This window comes from Lycorma delicatula, chromosome 4 (genome assembly GCF_047948215.1).
Source record: "Lycorma delicatula isolate Av1 chromosome 4, ASM4794821v1, whole genome shotgun sequence".
NCBI classification, from domain to species: Eukaryota; Metazoa; Arthropoda; class Insecta; order Hemiptera; family Fulgoridae; genus Lycorma; species Lycorma delicatula.
The window spans coordinates 8040689-8063030 of NC_134458.1; the positions used below are offsets into that span (position 1 = coordinate 8040689).

Consider the following 22342-nt stretch of genomic DNA (forward strand, 5'->3'; position numbering starts at 1 on the left):
CAGTATGATTTATATGCAAATTTTTTGTTTACTAAAACATTACTGCATTATTATTGGTACACTTCATTAAATAGTTGGCAGATTAATCATGCATTAAAATATTAAAAAAAGTATATATAACATATAGTAATAATGAAAAAGACAATAAAATATAATGATAGACTATAATAAATATTGAAAGGTACAAAGAGAAACAAACCTAGAACTGAAAGAAACAGAAATATTATTGAAAATTACTATAGCAATAGACTGTTCTATTTTAATTAACATACCTTACAAAATGATGGAACACAAACTTAAGAATTTCAAAGTTGATAGGAGGTAACTTCTTTAACAGTCCTCTGAGAGCCAGTAAACGACAGCTTCTGTCTCCTTTTACTACAAAATAGATAAGAACTATGAAAATATAAGACTGGATCCATTATTACTGTAATAAATTAAACCTTTCCCTAGTAGCTTATTTAAATTACATGTCCTAACATCTTGGTAACAGATAGAAATATTCACAGTGATCATATAAAAATGTTTTATAATTTTTTTCCTCTAATAATAATGTAACTTTTTCTGAGCATACAATCATGAAAATATAATAAATGGAAATGGTAAAAATCCTTTTTTTAGTAATACAGAGAGCAATAGGATTCACTTTTTTTTTAATACAGAAGGAAATATAATGAAATTATATTTTTCATATGTTAGATGTGAATATACTTAAGTTACTGACCATCTGTGTATAATTTAAAAGCCTGTTTTGAACTGAAACTTATTGTAACCTTTTGAGATAGAAAATGTTGCTTCTAAGATTCATATTATTTAATATCTAAACCAAATAAATATAAGAAATTATATTCTATAAGATGAACTAAAAAAGTATCTAGAAGCAGATGGAGTAGAGCTGGGGCTTGCTGTAATTAATCTTGCTATATACCGTATACATGATTCTTTCTATCCTTGTAAGTAATCAGTCACTGGTCTGCTGTCTTTGTGTTGAATACTTTTATTATATTATCATTTTATGCCTGATAACAGAATGTGTTGTATGAAGTATTGAGACTGGAATTTCAAAAGTTAAGAGTATTGAAATAATATGACTCTACTCTTACCAAACATGGTGGTGGTAATTTTATTTTTACAGCAAGGCTAAGCATATGACAGTTTTTTTTTAATAACAATTATGGAAATGAAATACAGTTATTCGTTATTAAGAAGTCTAAGTCTCTGTCTATCAAAAATTTATCCAGAACCTTTTATTGACTAAACATTTTATTCTACATGTTCATCAAGCACTTCCCAAATATGCCTTCAAGCAATTTTTGGTTATTCCTCTTAACTAAAAATGGTTGCTTTTAGGATAAAAACAAAGTTGGACACTATTCTGAAACAAACTCCCCAAAGGGTCTAAACAATGAGTGAAGTATTTCATTAAGTGTGTCGAGTTATAAGCATCAGAATTAAAAAAGATCAGAGCTCAACAAAATATACCCTATTTTTTTTTGTTAATTTAATGACCTAAAGTCAATGACTTTTAGAACAGGGCTTATATTTAACATACATCAATGCAGTAAAATGTAAAACTTATTTTCATAAATTGCAGCATGTCAAGTAGACCATGTACTCTCTCTTCATTTGATCGCCTCTAAACAGTTTTACCCTATAGTAGCATTTCTGTAATTCATTATAAAATGAGATTTAGAAACTGACTGTTGATTTTCCAACTTTTGTAAATTTGCATACTAAAGCAAAAATAGCCTCAACTTTTTCAATGTGCTATTAACAGTTGAACAAATTAACTATTAAGTAAACAGTTAACAAAAGATAACATTTTTCTTTTAGATTTTGTAATTTGTTTATAATACTACCTCTTATACTGAGGTCATTTGCATCTAAATCTCAAATTTTTTTTCTTAAGGGAGATAAACAGACCTGGTTTTATCTGAAATGGCACATTAGACATGTTATAACATGTCTAATGTGCCATTTTTGTACTGATATATATATATCAGTACATCAAATCCATTAAAATGCCGGTTATATTCAGCCCTGCAAATGACAACTTAATTCTTTCTGTTAACCACAGGGTCTAGTTGTAGAATAAATATCACACTTCTATTTCAGAAAAAAAAACTGGCTGTGCCTCTTATAATTAATTTTTACTATTTGTATTACTTTTTTCTCACATGGTTAAAGTTTTTTAATGGATACAAAGACTCCTACACCCATGCTTTTTAAAACTTCCATTTTAACAGATGTGTTCCTGTGTCATGCAACAACAACCAGATCTAAAACAATCATAACAACAGTTTTTTCAACTTTAATCAGACAACTGCAGTACATTAAATTTAGAAATATCATTTCATATCTTATCCAGTTTCCACGCAGCATAAAAACAATAAATAACACAGTATCTAAAACTCAAATACACAATAATTGTTGTTTATTACCTGATATTTCTCCTAATTCAGACATCAATTCTTCTGGAAAAAGTGGAGGTAATCTTTTTGAGAAGAAATCCTTTAAAGCAGTAGCAACAGCATTCACAGGAATGTCAAGAGATCCAATGTCAAGATTATGATCTGGAATCACAACTATAATGTAAAAAACAGAAATATTAAAGTAGTATTAAATGATAAATATAAATCTCATTGGTAGGTTTAATAGCAGGTATGAATACTTAAAAAGATAAAGAGTGAAATATGATTGCAACTCATACAAGTCAAATGAAAAATCTTTTAATGCACCATCAATATCTTAAAAATAGTACCCATTTTATGATAAAAAAAGAAGCTGACAAAGATTTTAGAACAACTTCTTATAAATTAACCTAACATTAAGCTACTTTTCAATGTAATCATTGTGTATATATTTAAGCATTTATCTGCTGCCAGTTTACTGTGATAAGTAATTACTTCTTTCTTTAAGTTATCATCAATCAAAATGCTTTCTTCCCAAAGTCTTTCAATTTGATAAGCAGATGATTGTTACTAACTAGGGGTTCAGGTCAGGGTTGTAAGCTGGATGATCAAAAATATCCTACTTAATTTTATGAGCAACTATTTTGTTTTCTCAGCAGCATGAGGCTGTGCATTGTCATGGAAAAGCAAAATTCTACTAGACAAACCTCTTGTTCAATTTTGAATGGCCTACCGTAATTTTTTTAAAGTTTTGCAATATGAATCAGCATTTACTGTGGTTCCACAGGACACAAACTCAACAAAGAGAGTAACTTTTTTGTCACATAAGATAGTAACTGAACTTTAGAGTAAACACTGATTAAAGTTTTTTGTTCAGATAGTGAATGAGGGTGATGCCATTCTACAGACTGATATTTACTCTCTACTGTAGTAAAACTCAGGTTTTGTCTGCTGTATGGTATGTATTAGGAATTAATCCCAGACTATGCATAATGATTCAAATATAAAAACGTAGCACGCTTACAGTTTATGTGTAAATAACTAGACCTGGGAGGAATCCACTTCACAAAAATTGTTTTGTATTCAAGATGAATGTTCTGATGATTCATTCAATATGCTTTCATAAACCTCTTTGATTTGATGGTGATTAAGAAATTGAATTGCAGGTTTCACTTCACACAAAACATCATTCTCTATTTTCTTATTCATTTTAAACATGTAAAGAAAGAATACAAGAGTAAAGAATGCCATGAGAAGGGCTTGCACAAACTAAGCGGACAGATGACTGAGACCAGCTGAAGAGAAAACACATGAACAAGTAGCCTGCGTAAACAGGCATAACTTTCCATATGATCCTCATATATTATTTACAATTATACCAAGTGAGATCAGTAACTAAATTTTCTACCGTAGAAATTTTACACCGCTTGGGTGGCAGCTGAGGTGCTTTAAAATCCATCTTTTTAATAGATGAATGTTACATTTTAATTGACAAATTACTGAACCTGATTGAATGCACAAAAGTAACCTGCTTATGAATAATGGTAGTGAATCTAAAAGAATAAGATAAGAGAAAGAATTAAGATAACTAAAATAAAATTGGTATATTACTTCAAAAAAACATTAAACATTCATTATAACAATTAATCTTAAGTTTTGTACCATGCGGTTTTAAAAACAGGTAAATGTTTTACTACACAATGAACACTTATCACATTAAAAAATATTCTACTGTCAGAACAGCAGTTAAAATGTGCCACTTAGATCTAAATATAGAACCAATCTAATGGTCTTCACTGTCATGCTTTAGTTTAAACTGCTCTGTAAAAAGGTAAAAAATATTCTATTAAATGAAACTTTATTTAAGTCATATTTAATGATTACACTGGTCAACATAAAATTTGGAACTGAAAAGGGAATAGGTGTTCTATATAGTATTTTATATGCTGAATCTGAATATGTTTTCCGAAACAACCCATCAGTAACATTCTAAGTTACAACCCCTTAAATTTATTTGTTCCATCATTCATGGAACAAACAATACAAATAAGTTAGTACGATGCTTATTCACATCTGATTTATATTGTGATGCACGCTGTAGACCTATATTTAATACATAACAGTCGAATGACGTCATCTCATGCCAAGCCAGACATGTATAGACGTCAGTGAGTCAAGTAATAAGTAAATCAATGTAATGAAATTTTCTTCAGTATGAGTTCAGCTCTTGGTATGACTTGCTGTGTTCTTTGGTTGTGGTAGTAGTTTTATCATACAAATATTATAAAGATTGTTTTATAAATAATGTCATAAATCTAGTGAAAGATTTTTATGACAGAACAACTTTTGGTATTATTTGATTGAACATAAAGATTTGTTAAGTTATATCTCTGTCACAAAGTATATGTGTTTCTTGTGTTTGTGGTATAATCAGGCTACAGATAAACACTACACAGTTAAAAGACTGGCCAAAAAGAAATCTGTTTACCCCAGGGATGAAAAATGTAAATATTTACTTTGTTAAAACAGATTGTATTATTTTACCACCTCTACACATAAAACTAGGCCTGATGAAGAATCTTATAAAACAATTACATAAAGATGGAGACAGCTTTAAATATTTAGTTGAGGCTTTTTTTCACAATTAAGTGAAGCCAAATTAAAAGAGGGAATATTCATCGAGCCACAAATAAGAAAATTTATTTGTGAAAATATATCTGACAGCAACCTGAATACTAAAGAACTAGCTGCATGGTAGTGATTAAAAAAATGTTGTTACTCATTTTCTTAAAACAAAAAAGCTGAAAACCATGATCAGCTTATAAATAAACTCTTACTAAACTACAAAAATTTAGGCTGCAGAATGTCATTGAAAATTCATTTTTCACATTCTCATTTGAACTTTTTCATTTTAAACTAGGGCGACATCAGTGATGAAAAAGGAGAAAGGTTCCACCAAGATATATTGCAGATGGGTTCAATCAATGATGAGTGAATACTGCTGGATAATAAAAACAGAAGAATTGACTTAACACAAAAGGAAAATAAGAAAAAAGAAATTAAGATAAACGTAAATGTCTGCAAAATAATGGTAGGAATTTTAATTGTAATTATTATTTTTGTATTCTATTATTTAAGAAGTTTCTCAATATTTTGAAGGGTCATAACTAAAATTCTGACGGTGATGAAGAAAAACTGACTTCATTTTAAGATTCAGCATAAAAAATACATTCCAATTCACCTAGTTTTATTTCAGTTCCAAATTTTTTTTTTGACCTGTGTTATAATGATGTGTAATTTTACTAAAATCACAATTTTTAACTTTTAACGCCCATCTTTCTCACTTTTTCTTATGGCAAGACAGTGTTACTGATGTCAACCTACTAGACAGAATGAGTATGACAATTTTTATCGTTTTACAAAATGCCATGCCTACCCAGACATGCTAACTTCTGCCATGAAGGATGTCTTACTAAAACCATAATTATGGTTTATATAAGATTAAGGTCCTCCATACATTAGAGTGCAAAATTTAGAGAATGGAATTTATTAAAAAGGATACTAAACTTTCACTATATAGAAATAGAAACAAAATTTACTGAAATACTTCAGAAGAGATGGTTTAATTTGTTCCTGCCATGATGTTAAGGGGGCTAATGTCTAAATTGAATTGCAATAATTCTTAAAAAACTGACCGAGCTCTAAAACACAAAATTTAAGCATGAATGTTATAATATCTATATTATGTAAATACATGGAATTAAAGTAACAAATAAATTAAATTCTATTACGTATACATCTGCACACAGAATATAACACAATAAAATCTAATGATTTACAATTTGTTAATTTATCTTACCTTCTTCAAACTTAAGAAACAGCAATTCAACATGGGCTCTGTTACCAGGAACTCTATAAATTCCTTCTGAATCAAGGCCTTCATCTTCAACAAACTTCACACATTTTTCCAAAATCAATGGTACAGCATTAGTTTCTGATTGAACAAATGCTTCTAAAGGGGGTTGGTGAGACGACGAAGGACCCTTTGTTGTAGTTTTTGTCTTTTGTTTCTTTTTTTCTCTTTCTTCAGCCAATTTTTTTAACTTTTCCTCTTTTTGTCTACGTTTTTCTTGTTTCTCCTCTTCCTTGGCTTTTTGTTTTTCTTTTCGGCGAAGAGTTTTATCCCCATCTTTTCCTTTATTAACGATGCCAAACTGAAAAATAAGAAACACTATATTAAAAATACATATTTAATATAGACTATGTAAGACTAGAATTCCTTTACTGGATAGCTATCTCAATTCTTAGTTTAGCTCTTTGTGCAAGATAAATAAGTATATAAAAAGTATAACAAAATAAACTTATCAACTTTCTCTCTACTTTGAAATATAATAAAAATATAGTTTTACATTTTAACTTTCAGATTCTTTTTTCCCAAAGATGGAAAAATAATGAGGTGTTTCTTACATAATCACTAACACCTATGTTTACTTTGTTTATTAATAATATTGTTTCATCATAATGTTGAACTGTTACGGGCTGTTACAGATAGTAATTTTATTAAATCAGTGCACAGTTCAGGCTATCTTATTGGATACTATTATCAGTTTGGTTGCCTGTATTTCTTAAAATCTGGGACCTTCGCAAAGTGAAAACAGTATAGTTCCTTCAAGAGAAATGTATACCTCAACCAGGTTTTTTGCAGTAGTCAAAAGTCACGGAAAAGAGTTCAAATGAATGTCAGTAATTCGGTTTAGAATTTGAGTATATAATTTATTAGTACTGTTAGATTATTTTATCCATTTCCCATAAATGGGAAATGTACCAGTTGCAGAAGAAATTATGTATACAGTTATGTAGAAATTAGGTTGTCTTAGTATGACTGTAGATTCTGTTCTGAAATCATTGGAATTAAACAATTTGTAGTGCTTATATGCAAAAATAGGTGTTCAGTGATGTTTGTTGTAATGTTGGTAAGCATTTCCAAGCACAACTGCCTGGTCATTTAATTACATTGAAAAACCACTTGAATAGGAAAAAAAGGGCAAGTACATAGCATACTTAATTCTAATTCCTGGTGCGATTATCATAAATAAAATTGAACAGGAAGGTTTTCATTTTAAGTAACTACTGCTGTGCCTGAAAGTGAATCATATCACTGGTCACAGTGCATCATTTCTTCACTCTTAAATCAGTTTCAAGTTATTTTTCTAATATGGGAAAATTTTTCTTTTAACAATATTGACAACTACATGACATTCTTAAAAACTTTCCTTTTTTTTGTTATAAACAAATGTTTACCTCATTTATGCCTTGGTGAATTTAGAATTCTTATACTTCTTGTCATTTTTAATTTTCACAATATATTGTTTTCTTTGATTTACAGAATCCAATGATTAAAATGAATAGTAGATTACAACAAACAGAGATGGAGATAAGCGATTTTAATGAAAACTATCAGTCACACGAAATGGTAAAAGCTAAACATGCTGATTACTGAAGTAAAAGTACAGTTCATTCACTACTGTAACAACAATCATCTGGACACTAATTATAACCCTTTATTGTATCATTTGTTTGTTGTATGGCTGCAGTCATTTATGTACAGAATTGCATACACATCCTATATGTATATATATATATATATAAAAAATGTAAGGAAGGCTTTTCTATTTCAGTTCTACACACTACATACACCTAGAAAATTTTACTTTATAAATTAAGGTTTTTATTGAATATTAGCTGTGATTAAATTAAGATGTATGTGTATACAGCGAGTCAGTTATAACGAGATTTAAGGAACTGGCAGTATGTGCTCGTTATAAACGAATGAACCTATTCATACCAGAAAAAAAATCTTCCCCTTTAACACAAACTAAATAACTGATACTCAATATTAAAGAATACAACATTGTATAAGAAACTTGCCGGTATTTAAAACCATATTAAAAAATATATAAGCACATGGATATACATGGATAACAAATTATTAACTTACCTAAAACTGATGAGGAGGCTATTTTTGAAATAAAATACTGTAATTTGTATAAGTTACACTTTAATACTGTACTTAAACAAACCTAAAAAGTATGATTGTTACATACAGTACTATAGGCTTACATCGATAAAATGTTAAATCTTTCATCCTAATTTTAAAAGTTTCTATAATTGCTTACTTTTTTTACTATATTTTAAACTATATAATTTTTTTATAAACTCATAGCTGACATTATTTGTTTCACAAAATTTTGTAAGCAATTCTAAACTGTTTTAAGCTGTATGGACGGAAATGACTGAATTCTCGGTCATCATCTCATCTTCATTTTTGCTAACAATTTCCCTGTGTTTCATATCATTAATTATTTCTTCATCTGCTGGACTTTCAGTTATTAACATATCGTCATCAGCATGCACAAAATCATCTATATTACATCCGTTAAATACATTTTTGGAATCAATCGTCTGAATCCAATCTGAGAGTAGTAGTTTGTCTTCTGGCTTGTAATCTTCTGTTACAACTGTAGCAAGACCAAATTTTTTGAAACAGTTTTGAATTGTAGTTGAAGATACATTATCTCAACCTCTGTTGATTAATCTGATGGCGTCCAAAACATTTCGATTAAATTTTTACATTAATGTTTTTCCAATTTTCCAGTGACGGATGTGCTCGACAGTTATCAATCAGCAGAAAAATTTTTTTTCTTCTTTTTCTCAGTTTGCAGTACCAATTACGTATTTCAGCTTCAAATTTCATAGAAGTCATCCACACCTTTGTATTGGAAGTACTTAACTAGAAGATTTTTGGCATTCATTTTTCAGTTCGTCATATTTGAACACAGAAAAACAGTAAGCCTTACTTTTGAATGCATTCCACCAACACAATTCTCTCCTATAAATTTTAATGTTCTGTTGGGAGTTAATTTATAAAATTAGGCCGTTTCATCAGCATTAAATATATCTTCCCATTCATAACCTGAATTTATTAGCGGCCATTTTTCACAAAGCCAATTGCTAACATCAGAATTATGTACGCTGCCTTCTTCACTGCTAATTTTTTCAAAACGATTTTGTGTCTATTTTTAAATCAGTTTAGCCAACCATCGCCACAAACAAACCCTTTATATCCTAGCTGGTGAACAAATTTTTCTGCCTAAATTTTCAAAATAGATCCATTTATGTTCACTCTTCTTCACTTTGAACCACGCAATAAGAGCTTTGTCCAAATCATTTTTTCTCATCTACCTGAGACTGATTTTTTTTATCCTTAACTTATCATGGTTCTTCAAAATCATTCAGTCAAATCATTTAGAAGAAGAAAGCCTACGAGTTTCACACATGTCAGAATTAGATCGCCCATTTTCTAATTTCTCAATAATTTTTAATTTTTCACAAATGGAAGAACTTTTCTTCTAATGCCTGACAATATTTCTGTGCCATAAAAATTTATCAAAACCACAAAAACGAATTTTCCAGAAGCCAGTAGAAAACAATACATGGTTTACTATTGCATATGGGTCGTTTCTTATTATTTACTACAGGATATGGGTTTGTTTCTTATTACCCACTTTAACTTACTGTAAAGAGGTCATTGCCTCCCTAATCTAAATGAACAATGTCATTATAACACTTAATATTACATACAGTCTTAATGACTTTAATATTTAATTTCTGTACCAGTACTTTAAAATCATTCACATTTTTAATTACTTGGGGAATAAATCTATTATTCAAAAGAAAATAATTTACCATTATAACAAATTTCTAACTTCATTATTAGCTCATTAAAATAAACTTTACTATACATTAATAATATAGGAAAACAACTAATTTTTTTTATTTTTGCTCTTTATAAACGACTTTGTTATAAGTGACTTCTACTGTGTGTGTGTGTATTAAACTAAAAGTAAAACTCAGTAATCCACCACAGTACAGAATCTAATAATATTTCTTACCTTATTATTACTTTTTCATTTGTACATCAAATTTAATTGATCAAATTGAAATCAAATTTCATTTGTACATCAAAAGTGCTTTTGAGGATTTATTTTCTCTCATCAGTTGATCAAAAAAACTTTAAAATTACACATTAAAAAATTAAAATTATCACATATATAGTGTAAAATATGCAGTCAAAAATTAAGATTAAATATTCTTAATAACAAAGATTTTTAAAATTTTCCTATACATGCCTGTGGCCCCAGCCATTACATACAGTACTGTACTAATATGTTAAGAATTTTACTTAATATTTACAAAAGTGCTGTTATCTACAGCAATTTTAATAAGAAAATCATTATCAAACTCTGTCCGCAGATTAATCAAGATGAATCTTTGTCTATATAATATTTTTTTTAAAATGCCCAAATTTTTATCATTATCATTTTCTTTTGTCATTTCAATTATTTTAAAATTTGTTTCTAAATTGATAATGAAATGTTTGTTAAGTATTAAATGGTCGGCAACATTAGAAAATCCTAACTTATTGTTTTTATAATGTCTAAAATGTTCTGCAAACCTTGTTCTAAACAAGCTATTAGTTTTCCCAATATAAATTTTATTACAATCATTCAGGGGTGTACACAAGGAGGTGATTGGGAGGACTACTGGGTTTGAGCCATCCCCCCTTGAAGTTTTAAATACTTTTTAATATTAGGCGTATATAAAATAAATGTACTATAAATTTACATATATGTTCGAGTATCTTTTTAAAAATCCATCATATTATCTCCTCTACTTTCTCATTGTCAGAATAACAAAATCTATCGACATAAGAACCAGTCCGCTGCCCTTTCTTCTTCAATAATTTAATCCCCTGTACTTGGAGCTGCAGCACATACAGTACATCACTCAACGTGCGACACAGTTACCCTCATTCAGTATTCTGAGAAGGTGGCAGTGCTCTCACTGGCACGATGGGTATCAAATCATATACCCCTCCTCATCTACTGAAAGAGAGAAAAGACCATCAAAGCCATGGTGCTTATTAAGAAGGTACTATAATAATACATCCTTGTAATAAAATAAGGCTGACACCATATAAACTTACTTGTTGTGAAACATACTGTCAGGATAGCTCCGCAGTGTATATATGAAATATTGTACATTGTCAAGCGGTATTCACTTTTTAGCCGAGTTCAGATTTTGTTGTGGAACGTTCATTTATCATTTTGTGCATTTCGTAGTTCATATTTTTAAATAGAAACTCCACATTATCATTCTGTGTTCTTCAACAGGTCTAAGCAACCTGAAAGTTCAATTTTACAATATTTTTAGCAAAACGTCATGTGCTGGTAGTGATTCTTGCAACGTTAGTGTAAATTTCATATTACCAAATATTTCTTTGCTGCCACAACGATGATGACAGTGCTGTTGCAAATGTTCTTTCTGAAACTAGTTTCACATCCTCCTGTGAAAACTTGGCTGGTATTGAATGTAAATTGACATCACTCAATAATGTTGAAGTGCCCACTGAATCATTTAGAAGTGATAAGTGTATTGTTCTGGTTCCAGAAGCTTCAATATATTCAAGTTCCAGTAAACCACACGCTTATGATATTGGTTTATATAGGAAAAAACTTGTCTAATGAAAAAAAAAACTGGATGTCTTAGACAATATCTGGGAACCAAACCCAGGGTTTGTTTTTCCAACAAAAGGAAAGAGAAATCTGCAACTTCAGTTTAAATGGCTTTACTGCTGGAAGTGGCTTGCATATTCTGAATTTAAGGGAGGGAGTTTTTGTAAATTTTATGCACTTTTTGCTCCAAGAAATGGTGTTGGATCTGCCAAGCAACACTTAGGTCAACTTTGTAGTGAGAAATCTGACAGCTGGAAGGATGCCGTCGAGCGATTTTCAGAACATGAGAAGTGTCTTTATCACAAAGAAAGTTTGGAGGTTGCCAATACTTTGACGAAAATTTCATGTGGGAAGAAAATGTCTATAGATTTGCTAATAGATACTGCGACAACTCAAAAGAAACGAGAGTAGGAAAAACTTATTCCTATTACTGAGAGTATTTTGTTTTGCAGGAAACAATGTATTGCTCTGCGAGGCCTCAGGGATTTGGGACGAACAGAGGTAGAGGTCGACTAAGAACCAGAAGAAATGATGGCAATTTCAGGGCACTTCTTCGTTTTCGAAGTAAGACTGATACTGTATTAAAAAAATCCCTTTCGGACGCCAGAAGGTGGAGGTAGATTTCACCAGTGCTAAATACGGGATAAAAAAGATTTCCATCTTAAAGTTAAGCAAAACTTAAAATTTACTCAATACGACAATGGTTGCATCTGAAAAAAGTTTCAGATGTTTAGCATACAACAAGCCCTATCTTCTTATAATTCCAACAACATTTTGATCATCCTCTTGCCGTAAGGGTTGGTCATATTAAAAATTGTTTCAGAAAAATTTTTAGGTAATGTTTAGAGGACTAACAACCACTTTAAAACGATTTGATACTTATCTATTAAGGGAGGTATGATTTTTTTTTGTCTTTAAAACCCCATTTTTTCCACCCCTTGAGCCAATGGTTGGTGATATCAAAAAACTTTACTTAGATAAGTTTTAGGCCCTTATCCTAAGAATAGTGGGAACTTTAAACAAATTCAATATTTTACTTACTAAGAAAGTTATGTTTTGCTTTTTTTGAAAAAGCCCTTCCATTTCCATCCCCATGGTTCGATTTTGCCCATTAATGAACTCAACGAAGATTTTGGATCATTATATTATATGTATCAATTTGAAAGTGATTGGTGCAAAATTACGGCACTTACAAGAAAGTGAAATATATGTACATAGATATATATAAACTTTTGAATTGACAGCATTTTTGGGGTCTGGGGGATTTGAAACGTGAAGATATGTCATAATATTCCAGAAGTCGAATCACAGTACCTATTACAATAGGTAGCTTATGAAATCTACCTAAAATATGTTGACATGTAGTGTTGGAAATGCGCAGTACACCAGTCTTAGAATATAGAATGAAATAATTGAAGTGTGCAACAACCTGATTGTTCGAAATCTCATGAAAGAACAATGCCTCCAGATGCTCCTCTATTCTCGCCAATGAGATGTCAAACGTACCAGGCTTAGTACAATTATCACTGTGTGTTCATTATGTTGATAGAGAAAATTTCACTGTGAAGGAAATCTTTCTACAATTGATACCATTATATGATGTGACTGGGAAAGGAATCGCAGTGGTGATATTGGACAAGTTGCGCTCATTAAATGTAAAGATACATAAGATTCATGGTCAAGGGTTTGACGGAGCTATGTCAATGTCAGGAAAAGTAAATTCCATTAGCTTTATATGTCCACTGCTCAGCACACAGTCTCAATTTAGCAATATCCAATGCTTGTGAAGTAACTGCCATTAGAAACTGTATGACACAATATCGAGTCTGTAAAATTTCTTAATACTCCTAAAAGGCGACATCTTTTAAAATCAGCGATAAGTGAAATGGAAACTACAACTTCACGCAACATGTTGATTGGCAAGGTATAATTCTGTGGCCTCGGTGGTGGAATTGTATGACCCTGTTATTGCAACCCTTCAAAGCATATCAGAATGGAATATCAAAGACTTATCCTCACAAGAAAATTCACTTTTATGTGCTTTGACAGACTGTCAATTATGCTGTTTTGTATTCAGACTGTTTCATTTAAGTCAGTCATTGTGTAAATTCCTGTAGAATTCAACTAATGATCTCGTGGAAGCAGTAAACATTGCTGAAGATATTAACAGTGACATGAAATGTATACACAAAAATGCTGATAAAGAATTTTCTAAAATTTTCATTTGTGCTTCTAGTCTTGAATAGGTTGGGGTCGTCCATTCAAATCCCTAGCATGGTAGCCCGAGCAAAAACCATGTAAACTTGGATTTATCATCAGTGATGCCAAAACTTTACTTCTGTGTCTCTTTTATTCCATTTCTAGATACCTTCATGTCCCAACTAGATTCGCGTTTCTTGAAACACCAGAAAATATTGAAAGGCTTTCAGTGCCTTTTACCTATGAACCCTGACCTTGTGCTCCTGCTGTTTAAAGTTTCTGCTTTCACTTTGCTCACAGAATTCTATGCCAGTGACATAAGAAGCGGTTTCCAGGAAGACCAGAATAATGAATTAAAATTATGGTGTAGAAAAATTGCACATCTTGAGAAGGGAGACAAAGCAAAAACAGCTGTAGATGGGTTAACTATGTGCAATCCCAACATAATGCCAAATATATCCACTTTGTTACAAATACTAGCTGTACTGGCAGTGTCCGCATGTACAAATGAACAATGTTTCTGAACATTACGCTGTCTAAAAACATATTTGCGTAATTCTACTGGAAATACCCATTTGAATGGATTAGCACTGCTCAACATACACAGAAACTACACTCCAATTGCAGAAGATGTGTTAAATGAATTAATGAAAACAAAACATTGTTTTGAGAATGCTAAAATTTCCGAATGTAGTAACATAATGTACCATAGGCTAGGTACATTATAAATATTATATTAATTAAACCAGTACTCTTTTTAAACAATGATTTTTAAAACAATAATATACTATAACAGAGTACTGATTTGAACTTTAAGAAACTGAATTCAATTCTTTATCCAAATTCATAGAATGTGGATTCATCAGTGCCAGTTTCATTCTTCAACCTCGGTGAGTGCCATATTGACATGTTTTGTTTAATTAAATTATTTCATTATATTTGATTGCTTCCATGGATTTTATATGTTAAGTGTCTTACCTATCGTATATAAATAACCTTTGACTAAAATATATGACTATTATGTAGCCTAAGTGTAATAATGGCAAATGGCACTGGCACAAGCATTTTTATTATACAAAATAAAATAGATGCTAAAAGTTGTTAAAAAAATTGTAGCCTAAGGCTGTGAAAAATATACATTATAGTAGATTTTATTAGGGTATTTATGGATATTTTATATTTGAACATTGTAAAATAAATATATCGTAACATGATATAATAATAAAAAAAAATACAAAATTTAAAATACAGATGTCAATTTTAATAATAACTCCCCTTAAAAAAATTCTGTGTATGCAACTGCAATCATTACATGTTATTTTATAGACACCACATAAATTATTAGAATCATAATTACCATTACGGAATTTTATATGTCTATGGTTGTTTGGCTTATAAGCTGGTTTATATTTTTCATAATTATAAACATTAACCAAACTTTCAATAACATTATTAGTATTTTATATAGATACTGTTACTGCCATGTTTATTATTTATAGCTTTCAATGTTGTTGTATTACTAGATTTTAACCTTTGTTTTTTATAAATATTATCAGTTAATGAGGTGCTATATTCATTTCTTACTGCAATACTTTTTGCAATATTTATTTCTGTGTCTAATTTTTCCTTGTTCTCTGTGTATTGTATCGCTCTATTTAGCATGTTTGTAAATATTTTAATTTTGTGTGACCAAGGGTGATCTGATCTTCTATTAATAGTTATTTTACCTGCTGTTGGCCTCCTATATATGGATGTTATAATTTTTGTTATTGATTAATAGATGATTATTAATTTCCATGACAACACCTGAAAAACTTATTTTTCATAAATAAAAACATAAATTTTAAACTATCATGATATGAATAGAGCTTTTTCAAAATTATAAGTTGTTCATCATTTATAACAGGCTCAAAGACTACCAAAATGTCATCAACATATCAAATCCATAATTGAACTTTATGTGTATGAGTAATACCATAAACTATTTTATTTTCGAATTCCTGTAAATAAATTTCTGACATAACAGCCAATAAAGGAAATCTCATTGGTAAAGTATTCTCTTGTATATAATATACATTATTAAATTTAAGTTTATTTTTTATTATACAAATAGAAAAATTTTGTTAATTCTTTGTTATTAAGAATGTTTAATTTTAATTTTTGACTACATATTTTACACTATATATGTGATAATTTTAATTTCTTAATGTGTAACTTTAAAGTTTTTAACTTTTTGATCAACTGACGATGAAGGAAAATTCTCAAAAGTGCTTTTGATGTACAAATGAAGAAGTAATAATAAGGTAAGAGATATTATTAGATTCTGTACTGTGGTAGACAGCTGAGTTTTACTTTTAGTCTTTAATATAATTAGTACATAGGAAGATAGGGACAAAAATAAAGGAAGAATTGACTTGACTAAATTAATAAAGTATTGGTTTTAATATTAATTTCATTATTAATTTTAGTACCTTAAACTACTCACCTTGTCTGTTAAATAAAAAAAAATATATCAAACAAAAATTTTTTATTTTTACTACTAATGATATTCTTATAATATATGTGGTATATAGCATCTATAAATCTTCAACACCTCTAAAACCTGTCATGTAAATCCTTTTTTATCTCTTAACAGATAATGCATCTTTTAATAGATGAACACTTCAAGACAATGTATATTACATATATACATGACAATGTATATTACTAAATGTATATTACAGGATGAATACATCCAGTAGTTCACATTCTAATGTCAGATTAAAAAAAAAAAAATTTTAGCTTTATTGGCTTCATACGAGGTGTGTGAGAAAAGGAATGCAACTGACTTTTTACTTACCAAAGATTTTATTTTTTCAAACAACAATATTATCCCCTTCAAAGTAGTTTCCTTGGGCAGCTATACAACGGCGGAGTCGTTGTTCCCACTCCTGGTAGCAGCACTGGAAGGCTTCAACTGGTAGGGCTTTTAACTGGGTGGTCACAGTCTTTTGAATGTTCTCCAGAGTTCCAAAACGATGTCTTTTTAAGACATGTTTCAATTTCGGAAAAAGGAAAAGTTACAAGGACCTAAATCAGGTGAATAGAGGGGTAGAAACCATAGGAATATGTTTTGAGGTCAAAAATTCCATGATGGAAATGGCCGTGTGACACGGGGCATTTTCATGATGAAGCATCCACTTGTCTGCAATGTCTGGTCTCACACGAATCACTCTTTTCCAGAGTCTTTCAAGGACACCTTTGTAAAACACTTGGTTGACAGTTTGTCCTGGAGGAACAAATTCTTTATGTGCAATACTCCTACTGTCAAAAAATCAAATTAGCATGGTTTTAATCTTTGATTTGCTCATTCAACATTTTTTCGGTCGAGGAGGTGATGGAGTGTGCCACTCTTCACTTTGCCGCTTTGTTTCAGGATCGTACTCAAATATCCAGGATTCGTCACCTGTGATCACATGATTGAAGAATTCTTGGTCATTGTCAATCCTCTCAAGAAGATCAACGCACACGTTTCTTTGATTGTCCTTCTGTTCTATTGTGAGGCTTTTCGGCACCAATTTTGCACAAACCTTTTGCATGTGCAAATCGTCTGTCAAAATTTTATGTACGGTGAAAGTGTTTAAATTTAACTGTTCACTCATCATCCTTAATGACGGTCAGAGCTCACAAGAACCCTCACATGCTCAACATTTTCATCAGATTTTGAAGTTGAAGGTCTCCCTGAGCGAGGTTGATCTTCAACGTGTTCTTGGCCTTCCAAAAATGATTTGTGCCAGTGGAAAACTTGTGCTCTTGATAAGCAATGTTCCCCATAGGCCTGTTTCAACTATTCAATGGTCACACTCTCAGATTCCCCAAGTTTAATACAAAACTTGATTGCACAACATTGCTCTAAATTTCAATGCTCCTGTTTCATAACACACAACAAAAACACAACTTCACTGATGGCGCTGTCAAAAATAATGTATTGGCTGAATGGAGTTGAAACTCGTACTGAGCATGTGGAAGGGATGAACAAACCGGTCTAGCACAGACCGGTAGACACAACGATGCCAGATCATTTGCAGTGTTACCAGTCTCATTACTTTTCTCACACACCTCGTATGTATCCATTTTTAAAACAAGATGTGTTCTGTTACCTGGACTTCACAACACAAATTCAAATAACAGTAATAAATTTGTAAATATGTTTTATAATTTATGTTAACTGCACTGTTTATTTCTTTACATTTAGAATTAATTTACTCTAAATCTAAACAACAGAAAAAAATTAGACCTAACACATTTCATTTTTACACCTTCGAGGATCATCTTTTTTAAGTGGACATCAACTGAGAGTAAATATCATGATTTATTCTCCAAATTTTCATTTTTTCCAGTCATCTCTTAAGAGTAGAAAATTAGACTTAAAATGTCTTCTTTTGGATTTCATTCTTTAAAGACATTTAATCATTTTGACTGTATAGTCGACCCCAGTTTCTTAATTTATTAAAATTCCTAATTTTTAAATGATAAAATAGTTGTTGCAATTGTAAAACATAAAAATTCAATGAAAGTAAAATCAACAAATAACTATATGAAAAAAAAAGAAGTTACCAGAGGAGAATTGACATCTCTTGGTGATGAAACATCCAAGCTTGATTCTTCATCTGGACCAATGGTAAAAATTCCATCTAGTTTTACTTTAGCTGCATGAACAAGATCAACATACATTAAAACACATATAAAAATAATAATGCTACAGAACAGTATAATTATAATAAAAACTAGAAAGAACAACACTTTATAATGATTAAAAACAAAAACAGTATTGCCACACAAAATGTGAAGAAAAACTATTTCTTTTATTATTACAAGACAATAAATTGTTGAAAATTTATAATATCAATAATACTCCTGTGCATTATTTTCTGAAGCAGACTGGTTATGATACTTAGTCTGACACCATCTGATAAAGTAAAATTTGAAAAATAGATAGAAAACGGTATCAAATCTTATAAAAACCACAAAATAACAAGATAAACGCAACAGTGAAAATTTACAATAAATTCAAAGCAAACATATTTATAATCATATTTAAATTCAAACATACTTATAAGTTTAAAATGTATTTATTTCTGTATATTTATCACTTTACATAATTAGAAGACAAAACTGCAATATCATTAAGAAATAAAAAGTAATACTACATCAAGAGAGGTGTTTACGCCAATGCGTAAAGTAGTTTTAATCCAATAATGTTTTTGTTATTATTTTGTCTGCTGTGGTCGCAATGTTTCATAAAAGCAATTTCTATTTAACCACATCAGTCTTAACTGTTTTTTGTTATCTCTAATTTTAATGTTGTCAAAGTTCCTAGAAGTCTAATTTTCTTTGTCTGCGATGACATCATTTCCTCAACTTGTTCGTATTCAGCAATTATTTTATCAGTCTTACGTAACTCTTTTAATGGTCTGCTTGTTATAAAAATAATCGTTGTTATGTTCTTTCGTACCCAAACTTCCCGTTTATGCTAATTTCTTTCTCTTACCAATACTTGCACACTACCTCTTGTTGGCAACACACACTCTCTTTTGTATATTGCCTAGTTTGTTTCCCGCTCTTCTCAGCACACCACTTTTTTAGTTAGTCCAGGACAGATTTTCACGATGTGTGGATGCCTATAATTCTCTCTCTCTCTCGTATTGTGTGGTTATATTCGTTGCCTTTGTGCATTCATAAACGTTGTGGTAATACTCGGTCGCCATATCGTCTTGTTGTACTCTGTTGAAAGTGGTTCAGTTACTACAACCCAGCCAAATTTATCGAAACCCACTGGGTTGCTATAGTGGTGAATGCGTATTCCCAAATCAGCTGATTTGGAAGTCGAGAGTTCCAGCGTTCAAGTCCTAGTAAAGCCAGGTATTTTTACACGGATTTGAATACTAGATCATGGATACCGGAGTTCTTTGGTGGTTGGGTTTCAATTAACCACACATCTCAGGAATGGTTGAACTGAGAATGTACAAGACTACACTTCATTTACACTCATTACATATCATCCTCTGAAGAATTATCTTAACGGTAGTTACCGGAGGCTAAACAGGAAAAGAGAGAGCCAAATTTATCGAAGCAGGATCTTTCCAAACTGGTTATTACAAATTTGTGATGCTGCGTATTATTCTATTTCTAGTAAAAAAGTGTGATACACCATTGTAGATTACACCAAGGATAAACTGTATGTATATATGTGTACTTTAATTCATGTGTTCATTTTTTTACAAATAATAATGTGTGATTAAGGTCATTGAATAACTATTATTAATAATCCTTTGGTTGTTCATTAAAAGTCTTTGTTTAAAAGTCAGTTGATCTTATACATTTTAAAAATATTGATGAAGTTTTTCTTGCATTTTTATGCTCTTCAGTGCAAGAACAAGTTAGGAATAGATGAAAGAAGGGGATATTTGTTTTCTTGCTTACCTAACCCTTAAAGTGTCTACACATATGATTCGTATCTTTGTAATGATGATGACAATAATTAATAGTAATAATAATTAAAACTTTATTGATTGATTTGACGTAATGATGTAATCTTATAGTTATGCAAAATAGCTGAAAATTATGTACTGGTGTTAAATTGAGCTCATGTTTTCACGTTAACATTGTGCATATGAAAATGAAAAATAAAGACTGTCTGATTTATTACTGTTCTTCAATATGTTAATATATACATAGTTTACATTAACTCACAATATTAAAACAGTGCAGTGGTTGTCACATTTTTATGTATTGTTTATGAATTTCTGAGATTATGTTCAGTCTCATTGCATTTTGTAACTAAGAGATGGCACCACTAAAAGTTGAAAATTTCAGAATTATGTATCTTGCTTTTAGAACCTCTGTATGCAATTTAGTTGTGTCACCGATATTTGTGTTTTGAATTTTTACTATAGAGATAACATATTTTTCAAAACCTATTATGTTGTTTGTTTAAATTTAAATACATTTTTTTTTGTTTAGCTTTATGCCTAGTTTATAAGAATAATACATGTAGAACAATATTAACTGCATTAAATTTGGATGTAATTGATTATATTGTAATTAACTCTTTTTTTATACTGGAATATTATCGTGGACTTTTTTTCTATAACAAACTAGAAATGCAAGTTTTAATTATTTAATGATAAGTATGAAGATGTTCATAAATCAGAAAAGGCCAGTGCCAATGATAAGAATTATTATAGTTTATTTTTCTAAGTTAATGACATTTGTTCATTGCTAATTTTTATTAATACAGAATATGTCAGTAACGCAACTGTTTTCCAGTTACACTATGCTTATTGATGTTATGTTTATAAGTATATGATTGCAAAAAAAGGTGATTTAAGTTCTTTTGTTTTCAGGCTTTGTTAAATCGCAGATTTTCATATTAGCTTATATGCAGTTTTTGTGTGATAAATTAAAGTCTAATTCTTTTGGCAAAAATGAGCTATGTGTCATTTTATTTTGTAATTTTTCCCAACAAGAGGTATGAACTGCTACTGAAGAAATTTTATTAAGATGTTAACATATAAGCAGCAGCACATGTTTCAATTACTTCAGTCCAAGAACAGTTAACCTTGAGAAATAAATTGTTGAATTATTTTAAAATGATAATTTAATACATTTTCATAAACTTACAGAATAAAATTAATATAAAACATCATGATATTAACACCATTTTAGTCCAAGAATAAAGGTCATACAGAAAACAAAAACTACATGCTTATAAAAAAATTGTTTTTAAACAAAAAAAATCAATACTCTGTCATTATGTTAAAAAGGTTTACTTTCAAATAATAATGATTATGACAATGCACCCTATCAACATATGGGATAAGATTCTCTTCACTTAACTTAATCGATTTCACTTTATATCCCTGTTAAGTACTCACTAGTTTTCACATCATCATTTGCACTTCTGTTAATAAAAAAAACTCCTTTAGACATGAACAAATAAAACTCAGAGAAGGTAAACTTTAGCCTACATGGATTATGAGAACCTAGAAATTGGTTGAATTGAAGAAGTGATATTAGACCTTTATAACACAATAAGAAAGGGTTGTTGCAAGCTAAATACATACAACCTGATATTAGATAATGTTATTTGTCAGAATTATCAAATAAGCATCCATA

At 30.2% G+C, this 22342-nt stretch overlaps 1 protein-coding gene across 4 annotated transcripts in view; it reads right to left on the minus strand.

The window, feature by feature from the left end:
* Nucleotides 1-22342, minus strand: part of RhoGAPp190 (Rho GTPase-activating protein 190) — a 307804-nt gene that overhangs the window by 12307 nt on the left and 273155 nt on the right. For 3 of the 4 annotated variants that reach the window (XM_075362254.1, XM_075362256.1, XM_075362253.1), the window contains 4 exons: nucleotides 18782-18873; nucleotides 6271-6625; nucleotides 2442-2585; nucleotides 273-378 (listed from right to left, as the gene is read on the minus strand). In XM_075362254.1, coding sequence (XP_075218369.1) covers nucleotides 273-378; nucleotides 2442-2585; nucleotides 6271-6625; nucleotides 18782-18873 — 697 coding nt within the window. The remainder of the gene's footprint in view (nucleotides 1-272; nucleotides 379-2441; nucleotides 2586-6270; nucleotides 6626-18781; nucleotides 18874-22342) is intronic. The other variant, XM_075362255.1, reaches the window with a different exon arrangement.